This window comes from Nomascus leucogenys, chromosome 3, assembly GCF_006542625.1.
Source record: "Nomascus leucogenys isolate Asia chromosome 3, Asia_NLE_v1, whole genome shotgun sequence".
Classification (NCBI taxonomy): Eukaryota; Metazoa; Chordata; class Mammalia; order Primates; family Hylobatidae; genus Nomascus; species Nomascus leucogenys.
In genome coordinates, this window is record NC_044383.1 from 36,333,922 (window position 1) to 36,351,378 (window position 17,457).

The window sequence follows — 17,457 nt, forward strand, 5'->3', positions numbered from 1 at the left end:
GACTTTATGATCCGCCTGCCTCAGCCTCCCAAAGTGCTGAGATTACCGGCGTGAGCCACCGCGCCCGGCTGAGTTTAGCATTCTTAATATTCATCATGTCGTCTCCAACACTGGTCTAATCTTAGTATGTTCTAGACACTGTGCTACTAAGCGGCTTTTCAGAAATTATCTTTTTTTTTTTTTTTTTTTTTTTGAGACGGAGTTTCGCACTTGTTGCCCAGGCTGGAGTGCAATGGCGCGATCTCGGCTCACTGCAACCTCTGCCTTCTGGGTTCAAGCGATTCTCCTGCCTCTGCCTCCCAAGTAGCTGGGATTACAGCATGTGCCACCATGCCTGGCTAATTTTGTATTTTTAGTAGAGACGGGGTTTCTCCATGTTAATCAGGCTGGCCTCTAACTCCTGAGCTCAGGTGATCCGCCTGCCTCGGCCTCCCAAAGTGCTGGGAATACAGGCATGAGCCACTGCGCCCGGCCTCAGAAATTATCTTATTTACTCTTCACCATACCCTTGTGAGATTTATTATCCTCATTTTACAGAAGAGGAAATGGAATCAGAAAGCTAAGTAACTTGTCCAGGGTCACATAGCTAGAAGCTCTGGAGCCAGGATTTGAACTTGGTTTTATTCACTCCGGAGCCCATGCTTTTAACTAATGTGCTGTATTTTCCCAAACATTATGTAAACATGTGATTTGGCTAGGTGTGGTGGCTCATGCCTGTAATCCCAGCACTTTGGGAGGCCGAGGTGGGCGGATCACCTGAGGTCAGGAGTTCGAGAGCAGACTGGCCAATATGGCAAAACCCTGTCTCTACTAAAAATACAAAAATTAGCCGGGCGTGGTGGTGGGTGCTTGTAGTCCCCGCTACTCAGGAAGCTGAGGCAGGAGAATTGCTTGAACCTGGGAGGCGGAGGTTGCAGTGATCCGAGATCATGCCACCGCACTCCTGCCTGGGCAACAGAGTGAGACTCTTGTCTCCAAAAAAAAAAAAAAAAAAAAAAAAAAAAAAAAAAAGGTGCGATTCTTCATTAAAAAAAAGAACCAGAAATATAGTTTTGTGGCGTTCCTCCTAGTTGCAGTGGTAATACTTTAAAGTTTTGAACAGTTTTTCTTTTGTGAAAGCATCAATTTCATTCAATCAGTCAATCAGTCCATGTGCTGGGTGTCATGGGGCTAGAAACAAAACTAGTTCCTATTTTGAGGGAAGGGCAGAATTTGAGCCGTGGGTTCCTTGTTTGCATATATAGCAATTAACGCAACCTGGATTTTCTTTTTCTTTCTTTCTTTTGAGACGTAGCCTCAACCTATTGCCCAGGCTGGAGTGTAGTGGCACAATCTTGGCTCACTGCAACCTCTACCTCCTGGGTTCAAGTGATTCTCCTGCCTCAGCCTCCCAAGTAGCTGGGATTATAGGTGTGTGGCACCACACCCGGCTAATTTTTGTATTTTTAGTAGAGACAGGGTTTCACCATGTTGCCGGGCTAGGCTGGAACTCCTGACCTCAGGTGATCCACCCGCTTCGGCCTCCCAAAGTGCTGAGATTACAGGTGTGAGCCACCTCGCCTGGCCTTTTTTTTTTTTTTCTTTTTTTTTTTTGAGACAGAGTCTCATTCTGTTGGCCCAGGCTGGAGTGCAGTGGCATGTGATCTTGGCTCACTGTAACCTCCCCTTCCTGGGTTCAAGCGATTCTCCTGCCTCAGCCTCCTGAGTAGCTGGCAACAGAGTGAGACTGTGTTTCAAACAAAAACCATAAAAAACATCAAACTAAATGCAATTTTATTTGGACACATTTATCAAACTTTTATTTTCTTTTTTAGAGAAAGGGTCTCATTCTGTCACCTAGCCTGGAGTTCAGTGGCACAATCATAGCTCATTTTAACCTTGAAATCCTGGGCCCAGGTGATCCTCCTGCCTCAGCCTCCAAAAGCGATGGGATTACGGGTGTAGGCCACTGTGCCTAGCCCTTATCAAACTTTCAGTATTAATTTATCAGTTGAAAAAAATCTATTAGAATATGTGATTTGATTATTTGGATGTAATAGTTTGACGACGTGCTTATATTTTTCAAAAATATTTATTGGACAGCCATTATGTGCCAGACACTGTGGGAAGCAAAATAAATATTTCCCTTCCTGCCAGACACTGTGGGGAGCAAAATAAATGTTTCCTTGTTTCCTTCCTTCCTTCCTTCCCTCCCTCCCTCCCTTCCTTCCTTCTTTCCTTTTTTTCCTCTGTGGCCCAGGCTGGAGTATAGTCGGCTCGCTGCAGTCTCCCTGCCTCCGGCTCCCGTGATTCCCCTGCCCCAGCCTGCGGGCTGCCTGGGATTGCCGGCGCGCGCCACCACCCCTGCCTGGTTTTTCTCCTGAGGCGCGGTTTCTGCCATGTTGGCCAGGCTGTTCTCCAGCTCCTGACCTCGAGTGCTCTGCCCGCCTCGGCCTCCCGAGGTGCTGGGACTGCAGACAGAGTCTCGCTCACTCGGTGCTCGGTGCTGCCCGAGCTGGAGTGCGGTGGCGTGGTCTTGGCTCGCTGCAGCCTCCGCCTCCCAGCCGCCTGCCTTGGACTCCCAGGGTGCTGGGATTGCAGCCTCTGCCCGGCCGCCGCCCCGTCTGGGAGGTGGGGAGCGTCTCTGCCTGGCCGCCCATCGTCTGGGATGTGAGGAGCGCCTCTGCCTGGCCGCCCCGTCTGGGAGGTGAGGAGCGCCTCTGCCCAGCCGCCACCCCGACTAGGAAGTGAGGAGCGTCTCTGCCTGGCCACCCATCGTCTGGGATGTGAGGAGTGCCTCTGCCCGGCCGCCCATCGTCTGGAAATTGAGGAGCGCCTCTGCCCGGCCGCCCCGTCTGGGAAGAAGTGAGGAGCGCCTCTGCCTGGCCGCCCCGTCTGGGAAGTGAGGAGAGCCTCTGCCCGGCCGCCACCCCGACTAGGAAGTGAGGAGCGTCTCTGCCTGGCCACCCATCGTCTGGGATGTGAGGAGTGCCTCTGCCCGGCCGCCCATCGTCTGGGAATTGAGGAGCGCCTCTGCCCGGCCGCCCCGTCTGGGAAGAAGTGAGGAGCGCCTCTGCCCGGCCGCCCCGTCTGGGAAGAAGTGAGGAGCGCCTCTGCCCGGCCGCCCCGTCTGGGAAGAAGTGAGGAGCGCCTCTGCCTGGCCGCCCCGTCTGGGAAGTGAGGAGTGCCTCTGCCCGGCCGCCCATCGTCTGGGAAGTGAGGAGCGCCTCTGCCCGGCCGCCCCGTCTGGGAAGTGAGGAGCGCCTCTGCCCGGCCGCCCATCATCTGGGATGTGAGGAGCGCCTCTGCCTGGCCACTTCGTCCGGGAAGTGAGGAGCCCCTCTGCCCGGCCGCCACCCCGTCTAGGAAGTGAGGAGCGTCTCTGCCTGGCCGCCCCGTCTGAGAGGTCTACCATGGAGGCCAGAAGCAATGTGGGGGCTGGACGTGGTGGCTCACGCCTGTAGTCCCAGCACTCTGGGAGGCCGAGGTGGGTTGATCACTTGAGGCTAGGAGTTCGAGACCAGCCTGGCCAACATGGTGAAACATATGAAAAATACAACAGACAAACCAACCAACCAACCCAGCGACAACAAAACAGGTCTACCCTGGAGTCATACTCTAATTTTTTCTATTTTCCTCCCTTTCTGATCCTTTATCCCACTTTCTTTTTCTTCCTCTTCCTTCTCCTTCTTCTTTGTCAAATAGAGGATTGAGTTATTATCATTGATCCATACAAAGTCTCTCTCTCATTTATTTTCTTTAATTGCCACCCCCCATTTCTATTCCCTGTCTTCCCATGTGCAGCCTTCCTAATATGTTTGATATGCATCTTTTTGTTTGTATGTATTTTTAGAAAATGTTTATTGTTTTGTGTGCAAAAAAATAAAAAAAATGATTAAAAAAATAAAAAATAAAAATAAAAAAATAAAATAAAATAAAATGGAAATTAAAAAAAAATATAGTCTCTGCCCACTTGTGGCAGGAAGCCTAGCTGGGAAACCTCACATGAAACAAATAGTCACACAAACGACTATGTAATTGTGAGTTGTGATATGAACTGTGAAAGAATAGTACAGAGTTCTTTGTGAAAGTTTACTGAGGGAATTGATTTATACAATGGGGGTCATGGAAGGTCTTTGAGCCAGTGACATTTAAGCTTTGACCTGAAAGCCAAAAAAGTGGAAAAATGGACTAGCCAGAAAAAGCAACATGTGCAAAAGCCCTGAGACAGTTGAGAAAGTGAAGCATGTGCAGTACAGTTTAGTAAAAAGGAGGCAGAGTGCAGGGAGAGCCCCAGATGGCAGGATATCAGAAGGATCAATACAGAAATTCCCTAGAAAAGTCCAGCATAGGAAAACAATATGGAAAAACAAAAAACAACAATGCTCAAAATTTACAATGTTCTCACATATGTTGCCTCAGTTAATCCCTAGGAGAAGTGTGTGCCGCAGGGAGGACAAGGATAATTATGGTTATTCCTACCATTGAGGATTAAAGTTTAGTTTGGGACAAAGTCATGCAGCTTTTGGTTCCATGGTTCATATCACAAGGCAAACTCTGTGGGTTCTCTGGGAAGTTGGAAGGGAGTGGGTGTACTGAAGCAGAAATGACCGACTCCAGCCTGGCCAACAGGGTGAAACCCCATCTCCACAAAAAGTACAAAAATTTGCCCTGTGTGCTGGTATGCTGCAATATTGTACTGCGCTCCAGCCTGGGAGACAGAGGGAGACCCTATCTCAAAAAAAAAAAAAAAAAAAAAAAAAGAAGACATGAAGGAAGAAAGAAGTGACCTATGGCTAGGGCTGTGCTGAGTATCTGAAGAAAGAAGGCTTTGAACTATACGTTTAAAAACAAGTACTTCTAGGTTGCCACTCCCTGCCTGCGCTTGAGGGATTTATCTCTGGGTCAAGACAGAGAACGAGTCTTGCATTAAATTAAATTAAATGAAATTAAATTAATTAATTTATTGGTGGGTGCGGTGCCTCATGCCTTTAATCCCAGCACTTTGGGATGCTGACAGGGGAGGATTGCTTGAGCTCAGGGGTTCGAGACCAGCCTGGGCAACATGGTGAAACCCTGTCTCAACAGAAAAAAAAAAAATTAAAAAAATTGTAAAAAAAATTATTTATTTTTAACTTTTATTTTAAATTTGGGGGTACATGAGTAGGTTTGTTATCTGGGTATATTGTGTGATGCTGAGATATAGGGTACGGAGTCTTGCATTTTAGAAAGTGATGAGTCACTTTCAAAGTTGACAGTTCTATAATTCCGTGATTTACATATCAGGACAAAATTTGAGCATAGGCTGGTGATTTCTGACTTGAACCTAAAGGTCTGTGGAATCGGAAGGGTTTATCAAAATGAGAAACTACAACTCCCGGCAGGCCTCGGGGCTGGGTCGTCTTTCCCCGCCCCTCCCTTTTTTTCCGCCAGGGCTGGGAACGACCAATGACGGTTAGTCATTTGAATAGGCCAATAATATATTAAACGGTTCAGGTTGAGGAGGGGCGGTCGAGTCATCCAATCGCACGGAAGAGGTGAAAACATATTAGCCAATCCAAATATGTGGGGGCGGGACCTAAGGTGGGGCGGTGAAAGAAGTTTGCTGACGAAGATGGCGACTGAGGCACAGAGCGAAGGGGAGGTGCCAGCCCGCGAATCCGGCCGGAGGTGAGCTGAGTTTGGTCCAGTTTCCTGGGAAACGCGGCCTTGGGCTGGTAGTCCTGCCGCCTTTGCCTTGGGTCACGGAGACGCACGGTTCGGGCTTTGTTTCTTTCTCCCACGGCGTTTCTCATTGTCGCGCCTGCGGGGGCTGAGGCGCGGGGGTCGGGCCTGGGCGCTGGGCTCCAGCCAAGCCCCTCGCTCTGTCCTGCTGGTGCCTGAGGGGGCTCCTCCCGCTGCGCTGGCTGCAGACGTCCAGCTGGCGCTGATCGCTTTGGCGCCGATACACTTCTTGATGGCGAGGAAACGGAAGTCCAGGGCTGGTTAGCGAATTCCTCACCGTTACACACAGCGCTTCACATCTTCTCCGAGGCACTTAGTGCGTTCAGGTCCGAGCAAGGATTTGAGTGTCAATTAGAAACGGTGTTGAGTCCTTGGGCCAGTTTTTAAACCTCTCTCGACTTCAGTTTCTTCATCTGCAAAGGGACATGAGGATGCCTATTTCCAAGTGTCAAGATTGAATAAGACAATCCCTTTAAAGCTAGCACTGAGCTTAGCCGATAATGACAACTCTACGCAATAGATTTTATTCTTCCTAGTAGAACAGCTAAGGAGCAGGTGGGAGAGGGATCTGTAGTCCAGGACATCATGACTTTATTTCCACAGGATGTTCTTTCCTAAGCAGCCACACCGAGATTTAGCGTTTTCAGGAGAGAATTTCGAGGTGGTGTTGCCTTAGCCTTGAGACCTAAGTTGTCTTAATTGATTACAATTTTGTTTTTGGTGTAATTCAATAGATTGAGTTTATTTACGTTGCCTCAGTGTAACTCAGTAAAATACTTCGGTTTGGCGTCTTTTGGTTCCATTTGTACCCAATAGGAGATTCCAAGAATCTTGGGAAACTAACAACTTTGTGACCCGGCTTCTTCCTGAGCCCAGATGAGCGTGGTTGAGTGTGTTACTTAAAATATGATACGGGGCCGGGCATGGTGGCTCACGCCTGTAATCCCAGCACTTTGGGAGGCCCAGGGGAGTGGATCACCTGAGGTCAGGAGTTCGAGACCAGCCTGGCCAACATGATGAAAACTCGTCTCTACTAAAAATACAATAATTAGCCAGGTGTGGTGGCGGGCGCCTGTAGTCCTGGCTACTCAGGAGGCTGAGGCGGAGGTTGCAGTGAGCCCAGATGTGCCATTGCATTCCACCCTGGGTGACAGAGCAAGACTATGTCTCAAATAAGTAAATAAATAAAATAAAATATGATACGGAAGAGTTTTCCACTCTTTTTTTTTTTTTTTTTTTTTTTTGCAGTTGCAAGATTTCATAGAGTGAAACAGAGTGAAAACACAGCTCCCATACAAAGGGAGGGGACCCAAAGGGGGTTGCCGTTGCTGGCTCTAATGCCTGGGTTTATATCCCGATCCTTGTCCCTCCCGCTGTGCTCTCAGGCAAGAGATGATTGGCTATTTCTTTAACTCCTGTTTTTTGCCTAATTAGCATTTTAGTGAGCTCTCTGATTGGTTGGGTGTGAGCTAAGTTGCAAGCCCCGTTTTTAAAGGTGGATGCGGTCACCTTCCCAGCTAGCCTCAGGGATTCTTAGTTGGCCTAGGAAATCCAGCTAGTACTGTCTTTCAGTCCCCCCTCTCAACAGGAAAACCCAAGTGCTGTTGGGGAGGTTGACCGATGACCGCTCTAACTGCTTCCTGCTGAATTGGGGCGTAGTAGGGGTTGTGCAGTTGAGAGTTCCTCGGGAGGGTTGCCTTCCATGTTATTAACATCGGAGCATGAGCTAGCAGGCCGTTCCAGGGGTCCGCGGTGGATCTTAGTCATGGACTGCATCTGGGGTTCCATTTGAAGAATGATTTGTAGTTTTACAGTTTCAATTCTGGAAGAGACAAACGCTTTGGATGCCCCTTCCTGGTCGCCAAAATGTTACCAGGGGGTCCTTGCTCACAGAGCTCCCAAGATGGTGGCGAGCGGCTTCTAAGATGATGGCAGGCCGCCTCCAAGATGGTGGCAAGCCTCGTGTTCTCTGACCTGGGGTTCTTGGCCGCAGGGATTCCAAGGAATGGAATCTTGGGCCATGCGATGAGTGTTATAGCTCTATTAGAAGCCGTGGGTCACGGAAGAGAACCGTGGAACCCAGTGACTAGCGTTCAGCTTGATTAGGATGAACCCAGGCACTTAGCCATGCAGGAACAATGGCAAGCCTTTAGCACGATCGGGAGTGGCAATGGGAGTCTCGCTGGATCAGGAGCACAGCAGACACCCTGCCAGATCCGGAGGGATGGGAGTCAGCAGCGGGATGGGAGTCAGCGGTGGGTCTGCGACAATGGCAAACAGCAGTGGTAGATGGCGAGCGAAAGCTCAGCTCCAGCCGTAACAAACATAGACCAGAAGAGTGCAGTTGCAAGATTTAATCGAGTGAAATAGAGTGAAAACAGAGTTCCCATACAAAGGGAGGGGACCCAATTGCCCGAGTTTTCCACTCTTGAAGCTGCCTATAAATGGTTGATCATTTTTTTTTTTTTTGCCCGGGAACTGTAGAGGTGATTGATACATTTGATTAGATCATCCTTCATCCAGTTCTTTAAAAAATTCTAAATTTTGGTGAAAATCTGAGGACAAATAAAATACTATTCCATAGCAAGAGTAGTTTGAATTTCTTTTCTTTTCTTTTTCTTTTCTTTTTTTTTAACACAGGGCTCCTTCTGTTGCCCAGGCTGGAGTGCGGTGATACGATTACAGGTCCCTGCAGTCTCAACCTCCTGGGCTCAACTGATCCTCCCTCCTCAGCCTCCTGAATAGTTGGGACTACAGGCACGTGCCACTATGCCCAGCTAGTGTTTTTGTTGTTGTTGTTTTGTTTTTTTTGTAGAAACTGGGGTCTCGCCATGTTGCCCAGGGTGGTCTTGAGTTCCTGGCATAAGTGATCCTCCTGCCTTGGGCTCCCAAAGTGCTGGGATTATAGATGTCAGCCACTATGCCTGGCCTGAATTTCTTTATAGTATATTGCCAGTTGAATTTAAATTTTCAGTGAGAGTATTAGTTAATTACATGATCAGTAGGTATTCACACAATCTTACCTGAACCTGAAACCATTTCATCAATTCCATATTGTAAAAGAGAAGTGGGCCGGGTGCGATGGCTCACGCCTGTAATCCTAGCACTTTGAGGCCGAGGCGGTTCGATCACCTGAGCTCAGGAGTTCAAGATCAGCCTGGGGAACACAGTGAAACCCCGTCTCAACTAAAAATACACAAAATAGCAGAGCGTGGTGGCGTGTGCCTGTAATCCCACCTACTTGGGAGGCTGAGACAGGAGAATCGCTTGAACAAAGGAGGTGGAGGTTGCAGTGAGCTGAGATAGCGCCATTGCCCTCCAGCCTGGGCGACAGAGCGAGACTACATTTCAAAGAAAAAAAAGAAGTCAGGCCCGGTGGCTCACGCCTGTGATCCCAGCACCTTGGGAGGCTGAGGCAGGTGGATCATGAGGTCAGGAGATCGAGACCATCCTGGCTAACACAGTGAAACCCCGTCTCTACTAAAAATACAAAAAAAAGTTAGCCGGGCATGGTGGCACACACCTGTAGTCCCAGCTACTCGGGAGGCTGAGGCAGGAGAATCGCTTGAACCTGGGAGGCAGAGGTTGCAGTGAGCTGAGATCACGCCACTGCACTCCAGCCTGGGCAACAGAGTGAGACTCCATCTCAAAAAAAAAAAAAAAAAAAAGAGAAGTTTGGGATTTCTGTAAGGCATTTTGAGGGCAGGACACACATATGTATTTATCACATATTCCCAGTGCTTAGCTTGTGTAGGTGGTCAATAATTAGTGAATAATAGTCTGTCATTTCTAAGAGAAATATTTTCTCGTGGTGATAAATACAGATTCTTTCTTGCTGTGCAGGGATTAATCTTTTTTTTTTTCTTCTTTTCTTTTCTTTCTTTTTTTTTTTTTTTTTTTTAGATGGAGTCTTGCTCTGTCACCAGGCTGGAGTGTAGTGTCACGATCTCAGCTCACTGCAACCTCTGCCTCCTGGGTTCAAGCGATTCTCCTGCCTCAGCCTCCCAAGTAGCTGGGACTACAGGCACGTGCTACCACGCTCAGCTAATTTGTGTATTTTTAGTAGAGACAGGGTTTCACCATGTTGGCCAGGATGGTCTCCATCTCTTGACCTCATGATCCACACGCCTCAGCCTCCCAAAGTGCTGGGATTACAGGCGTGAGCTACCACGCCTGGCTGCAGGGGTTAATCTTTCTAATGTTCTGTTCATAGTGTGGCCCCTTGTATGCCATAAAGAAGAGGAAAAAGACCGGGCGCGGTGGCTCACGCCTGTAATCCCAGCACTTTGGGAGGCCGAGGCGGGCGGATCACGAGGTCAGGAGATCGAGATCATCCTGGCTAACACAGTGAAACCCCGTCTCTACTAAAAATACAAAAAATTAGCCGAGCGTAGTGGCGTGCGCCTGTAGTCCCAGCTACTCGGGAGGCTGAGGCAGGAGAATGGCGTGAACCCGGGAGGCGGAGCTTGCAGATTGCGCCACTGCACTCCAGCCTGGGCGACAGAGCCAGACTCCGTCTAAAAAAAAAAAAAAAAAAAAAAGAAGAAGAGGAAAAAATAGTCTGATTTGCACAGATGAATACATATGTAAATATTGAATGCAGAATATGTGACATTTAGAACTGCTCAGCTTTTTGTTTTTCATCATTATTTTAACACTGCTCCTAATAATTACAAATGCTTTAATTTCTTTTAATAAAATATTTATTTATTTATTTATTTATTCTTGAGATGGAGTTTCACTCTTGTTGCCCTGGCTGGAATGCAATGGCACCATCTTGGCTCACTGCAACCTCCACCTCCTGGGTTTAAGAGATTCTCCTGCCTCAGCGTCCCGAGTAGCTGGGATTACAGGCATGTGCCACCACGCCCGGCTAATTTTGTGTTTTTAGTAGAGACAGGGTTTCTCCATGTTGGTCAGGCTGGTCTCAAACTCCCGACCTCAGGTGATGCGCCTGCCTTGGCCTCCCAGAGTGCTGGGATTACAGGCGTGAGCCACCGCACCTGGCCAAAAGATTTATTTTTAAAAACTTACTATGATTTTTTTTGAGACAGGATCTCACTTTGTGGTCCAGGCTGGAGCGTAGTGGCATGATGATGGCTTACTATAGCCACGATCTCCTGGGCTCAAGCAATCCTTCCACCTTAGCCTCTCAAGTAGCTGGGACTACAGGCATGCGCCACCACACTCGGCTAATTTTTAAAATTTATTCTAGAGTTTGAGTCTCCCTATGTTGCCCAGGTGGGCCTCAAACTCCTGGGCTCAAGCATTCCTCTTGCCTTGGCCCCCTAAAGTGTTGGGAATATAGATGTGAGCCACTGCACCTGGTTAAAGATTTAAACAAGGAAAAATTGCTCTGCCTATAAAGATTCCCATGTTACGTTTTTGACCTGTTGATGAGGAACACATCCTCCCTTCCATTTCTGGTTTTTATTAAGTAGAATGGTCCTTTAAAATTTAACACATTTCGTTTCTTATACTTTCAAGTTACTCTTAAGTGGACAATACTGAAGGGGAATCACAAATAGAAAATATCCACTGCCAGGCCTGGCGGCTCACGCCTGTAATCTCAGTATTTTGGGAGGGGGAGGCAGAGACAGGAGGATCGCCTGAGGCCAGGAGTTTGAGACTAGCCTGGGCAATATAGGGAGATCCTATAAAAAAACAAAAACACATAGACAGGTGTGGTGATGCACGCCTGTGGTCCCAGCTACTTGGGAGGCTAAGGTGGGAGGATCACTTGAGCTCGGGAGGTGGAGGCTGCAAACAGCCATCATCCTGCCATTGCACTCTAGCCTGGGTGATAGAGTGAGACCCTGTACAAACAACAACAACAAAAACAAAAAAAACTATCCACTTTACCAATAATAGTATAAACATAATAGAGACCTTTAAGGGTCAAAGAGAAAAGGCGAAAGCAGGAAATGAAATAAACCTACTTCTCCTCATAATTGGCAGTAGGGAAATACACACAACTTAATATTTTTTAATTAAAAAGAGACTTAAAAAGAAAGTGCTAACTATTATTACATGAAGAGCCAGCTTAGGAACAGACGGTAGAATGCCTGGAAATGTTTTTGGAGGACAGGGGAGGTGCCTGAAGATGTGGAAAGGGTTCTATATCCTGTTAATTTACATATACCTCAGGTATGGAATATTGGTTAGTAAACATGACTTCTGAGCCTTGATTTTTTGACACGGAGTCTTGATCTGTGGCACAGGCTGGAGTGCAGTGGCACAATCTTGGCTCACTGCAACTTCCGCCTTCTGGGTTTAAACAATTCTCCTGCCTCAGCCTCCTGAGTAGCTGGGGACTACAGGCATGTGCCACTACATCCAGCTAATTTTTGTATTTTTAGTAGAGACAGGGTTTCATCATGTTGGCCAGGCTGGTCTCAAACTCCTGACCTCAGGTGATCCACCTGCCTTGGCCTCCCAAAGTGTTGGGATTACAGGTGTGAGCCACCGTGCCTGGCCTGAGCCTTTTTGTTAAATTGCTTTTTCTGTAATAAGACAGTAATGTGTTCCTTTGAGAAAAATGATTAAACCTTTATTGATCCCAGGAAGACTTGTCTGTTCTTACATGCACAAGTTAAGTGAGAAAACCTGGTTTAAGTATCTGACTCTAGTTTTGTATTTGTGCTGTTAAATTCTATCTGAAGGGTAATGAGGAGTAGATTTCTTCAGGGGATTTTCTTGAATTTCGTTTTATTTTACATTTTATCAATGATCAGGTTTAGAGAGTTTGATCATATTTGTAAATAAGGCCTGTCTTGGAAGGAGGAGAAGGAAGAAAATAGAATTTTAAAATTAATCTGCATAAACTGATAAGTGGCATGAAACCACAGCATAAAGCAAAGCAGATACTGTTGCACAAGTTTACTTTGGTCAGAACAAGTGGGTGGGTAGCATTATAAAGAGTGATATAGGAAATCTGTACACTTTTTGTTGTAAACATTACATTTGGCTTAGGCCAAGTGTGGTGGCTCATGCCTGTAATCGCAGCACTTTGGGAGGCCGAGGCGGGCAGATCACTTGAGGTCAGGAGTTTGAGACCAGCCTGGCCAACATGGTGAAACCCTGTCCCTACTAAAAATATAAAATTAGCTGGGTGTGTGGCGGGTGCCTGTAATCCCAGCTACTAAGGAGGCTGAGGCAGGAGAATTGCTTGAACCTGGGAGCTGGAGGTTGCAGTGAGCTGAGATTGTGCCACTCTACTCCAGCCTGGGTGACAGAGAGAGAGACTGTCTCAAAAAAAAAAAAAAAAAAAAAAATCTAGATATGGTGGCACATACCTGCAGTCCCAGCTACTTGGGAGGCTGAAGCAGGAGGATCACTTGAGCTCAAGAGTTTGAGGCTGCAATAAGCTAGAATGCTGCCACTACACTCTGGCCTGGGTGACTGAGACCCTGTTGTTAAAAAATAAATAAATAAAAATAAATTTGTTTTAAAAAAATTGTATTAAAAAATATAACAATTTATCATCTTACCTATTAAGTGTATAGTTAATTAATGTTAACTACATTCTCATTGTTCTGTGTCCAGCCATTTTTTATATGGAACATCTACAGCCTACAAATCCATTGAAGCTTTAAGAGTATATACTTTTGGCCTTGCACGGTGTCTCATGCCTGTAATCCCAGCACTTTGGGAGGCGGAGGCAGGCGGATCACCTGAGGTCAGGAGTTTAAGACTGGCCTGGCCAGCATGGTGAAACCCCGTCTCTACTAAAAATACAAAAAATTAGCTGGGTGCAGTGGTGTGTGCCTGTAATCGCAGCTACTTGGGAGGCTGAGGTAGGAGAATCGCTTGAACCCGGGAGGCGGAGGTTGTGGCGAGCTGAGATCACACCATTGCACTCCAGCCTGGGCGACAGAGCGAGACCTAGTCTCACAGGGAAAAAAAAAAAAAAAACTATATACTTTTTTTTTCTTTCTTTTTTGTTAAGAGTATATAGTTTGGCTAAGAGTGGTGGCTCAAACCTGTAATCCTACCACTTTGGGAGGCTGAGGTGGTAGGATCACTTGAGCCCAGGAGTTTGAGACCAGCCTGGGCAACCTAGCAAGACATTGTCTCTACTAAAAATCAAAAGAATTAGCCAGGCGTGGTGGCACATGCCTGTGGTCTCAGCTACTAGGAAGGCTGAGGCAGGAGGATTGCTTGAGCCTGGGAGGTCAAGGATGCAGTGAGCCGTGATTATGCCACCATTCTAGCATGGGCAACAGAACAAGACGCTGCCTCAAAAAACCCCCAGTATATACTTTTTCCCCTCTTTCCCCACTATGAAATAAACTTATATAATATTTACTACAGAAGGCTAGAAAAATATGTAGAAAAAAACAGGTGCTGGTCTTAGTGTCTCACGCCTGTAATCCCAGTACTTTGGGAGGCCAAGGTGGGCAGAACACTTGAGGTCAGTAGTTCGAGACCAGCCTGGCCAACATGGTGAAACCCTATCTCTACTAAAAAGACAAAAAAGTAGCCAGGCATGGTGTCGCACATCTGTAATCCCAGGTACTTAAGAGGCTGAGGCAGGAGAATCGCTCGAACCTGGGAGGCAGAAGTTGCAGTGAGCCGAGATTGCACCACTATACTCCAGCTTGGGCAACAGAATGAGGCAATGTCTCAAAAACAAAAAGCAAAAAATACAAATAAAAATAAGAGAAAAAAGCCAGATGTGGTGGTGTGCACCTGTAGTCCTAGCTACTGGGGAGGCCGAGGTGGGAAGATTGCTTGAACCCAGGAGCTTAAGGCTGCAGTGAGCTATGATGACACCACTGTGCTCCAGCCTGGGTGCCAGAGTTAGACCCTGTCTCTAAAAAAAAGAAAAAAAAGGAAAGAAAAATATGTAGAAAAAAGGTAAACTAGCCACTTCAATTTACCAGATAGATATAACCATTATTAATATTGAGACAGTTTTTTTTTTTTTTTTTTTTTTTTTTAATAGAGATGAAGTTTCACTGTGTTGCCCAGGCTGGTCTCAAACTCTTGGGCTCATGTACTCCTCCCACCTTGGCACCCCAAAGTGCTGGGATTACAGGTGTGAGCCACCATGTCTGGTTCCTTCTGAGTCTTAAACTTTAATGTCTCTTATCTAAAATATGACCCATCTAAGATCTGATTTCTGTCTTGGTTTCCCAATTCCCTCCCAATAAGTGCATCATTTCTGGTTGGAAACAGTATAGCAAAAGAGTGATTGAAATACAATTTTTTTTTTGAGACAGAGTCTCACTCTGTTGCCCAGGCTGGAGTGCAGTGGCATGATCTCAGCTCGCTGCAGCCTCTGCCTCCTGGGTTCAAGCAATTCTCCTGCCTCAGCCTCCCGAGTAGCTGGGACTACAGGCACGCACCACCATGCTGGCTAATTTTTGTATTTTTAGTAGAGATGGGGTATCACCATGTTGGCCAGGTTGGTCTCTAACTCTTGACCTCACGATCCACCCACGTCAGCCTCCCGAAGATGCCCTCTGGTCACCTTCGGTGAACACTCTCACCTACACTTTTACTAACCATCTTTTAGGATGGGTTGTTTCTACAGATGCTGGAGCCTATTTTTTTTGTGCTGATGTTTTGCTACTGTCACCCGATATAAACTAAGTTCAGCTAGGCCATAGAAACTACATAGTAATAGCCGGGCGCGGTGGCTCACGCCTGTAATCCCAGCACTTTGCGAGGCTGAGGTGGGTGGATTGCCTGAGGTCAGGAGTTCAAGACCAGCCTGGCCAATATGGTGAAACCCCCATCTCTACTAAAAATACAAAAATTAGCCAGATGTGGTGGCAGGCGCCTGTAATCCCAGCTAATCGGGAGGCTGAGGCAGGAGAATCGCTTGAACCTGGGAGGTTGCAGTGAGCGAGATCGCACCACTGCACTCCAGCCTGGGCGACAAGAGTGAGACTCTGTCTCAAAAAAAAAAAAAAAGAAAAAAGAAATTAGATAGTGCTTTAAACAGAGAACGTTTAATAGGTTATAAACTATAACTGGGGATTTGAGTAACAAGGAATTGGCTAGTAAGAAGTAAAGAGATCTCTAAGAAATATAGAAATAGATACAGGAATCAGCTGAGATAGAATGTACAAGGAAGAGGTTCCCTAGGGCAGAGTTCCAGACCTTGCTGGAGATGGCATGGCCATAGCTGACTGAATGGCAGCCATTGCTCTGAAGGGGAAGATACAGAAGGGAGGGCTGAGATTCATACTGGGACAAACAGACTTACACATTCATATTTGTTAGGATTCTTTCAGTTATATGTGATAGAAACTAAAACTAGCTTAAGCAAAAAGAGACTCTATTAATTGGCTCAAGAAACTGAAAAGTCCAGGGGATAAATCAAGTATGGTTTAATCTGTATGGAAAATCTCAAATCTCAGTGTCGCTAGATATCTACCTCTTTACTGTCTTAGATCTGGTTTCCTCTGTATTTGCTTCCTAAGAAGGCAGATTCTGTATAAAAAGTGGCAGTAATAGGCCACCAACGGTGTCAGTCTTACATCCCACCAGCTTAGCAATTTTAGGATTTCACAAGAGTCTTGGAGTTGCGACTTTTTGTCCTGGTTTGACTCGTGGGCCTTTGCTTGGATTCATGAAGGGAATAGAATGTTTCAGTTGGTTAAGCTTGGGTGACATGCTCACAGGCAGTGCCCACCAGATCACATAGATTTGAAAGATGGGGAGAGGTTTATTGCTTAAAGGAAAATGGGGGTGCTGTTACCAGAGGAAGGGGAAAATACATATTGGGAAGTCAAAAGCAGCAGATGTCCACTGTGCTATCTCTGTAACTCCCCTGTGTACCTCTCTTTAAATTTATGTTTTGAAAAGGGCTGGCCACTAATGTGTGGCGAAAACATTTTATGTTTCTTAAAAAAACCCTGAGAAACCAAAAAGCACCTTAAGTATTAGCCATCTTTTTTTCTCCCACTGTCTAACTCCTACTCGTCTTTAAGATCTAGCTCACATCTCTTGTATATGTGTAAAAGATTCTCTCCTGAATTCTTAGAGCCTTTATTGTCTGTATCATGCATTTGGCTATTAGTGATCTTATATTATCTTTTGTGTTGTGGTCTTTAGCTACTATTTGAAATTGCGTAGCACTTAGTGAATTTTCAGTTCCTGGAGGCCAGAGACTTACCTTAGTTTTTGTCCCTATACCTTACAATACCTTAAAGTTACAAAGCAATTAGTAGATCATGATTGGATTGATTTTAAATGACACACGAGTGATTGATTTCTTGTTTGGGTACCATATGTCTCAGAAAAGCAATTCACCTTCTTAATGCTGGTTGATGAAAAGATTTATGGTTAAGTTTGTGAAATATTGAATATTTCTGGCTGACTACAAGTATAGAAACTCTTTTCTTTTTTGAGACAGGGTCTCACTCTGTTATTACTCAGGCTGGAGTGCAGGGGCAAGAACACACCTCACTGCAGCCTTGACCTCCTGGGCTCAGGTGATCCTCCCACCTCAGCCTCCTGAGTAGTTGGGACCATAGACTCAAGCAACCATGCCTGGCTAATTTAAAAACAATTTTTTTTTTTTTTTGTAGAGACAGAGTCTTGTCAGGTTGCCTATACTGGTCTTGAACTCCTAGGCTCAAGTGATCCTGCCACCTTGTCCTCACAAGGTGTTGGAATTATAGGCATGAGCCACTGTGCCTGGCCAGAAACTCTTAAGAATTTTCAATTTGTGAACTTGTGTAGATATGAACAAGTCATGTGCCAGAACAAAAACCATTAGCTGTCTCTTGGATAGTATGT

The 17,457-nt window shown here is 46.3% G+C and overlaps 1 protein-coding gene across 1 annotated transcript in view; it reads left to right on the plus strand.

The window, feature by feature from the left end:
• The first annotated feature begins 5,570 nt into the window (after positions 1-5,570).
• The window catches only part of ARHGAP19 (Rho GTPase activating protein 19), a 69,401-nt gene continuing 57,514 nt past the window's right edge, over positions 5,571-17,457 (plus strand). The window contains exon 1 of the mRNA XM_003255276.2: positions 5,571-5,649. Coding sequence (XP_003255324.2) covers positions 5,594-5,649 — 56 coding nt within the window. The 5' untranslated portion in view covers positions 5,571-5,593. The remainder of the gene's footprint in view (positions 5,650-17,457) is intronic.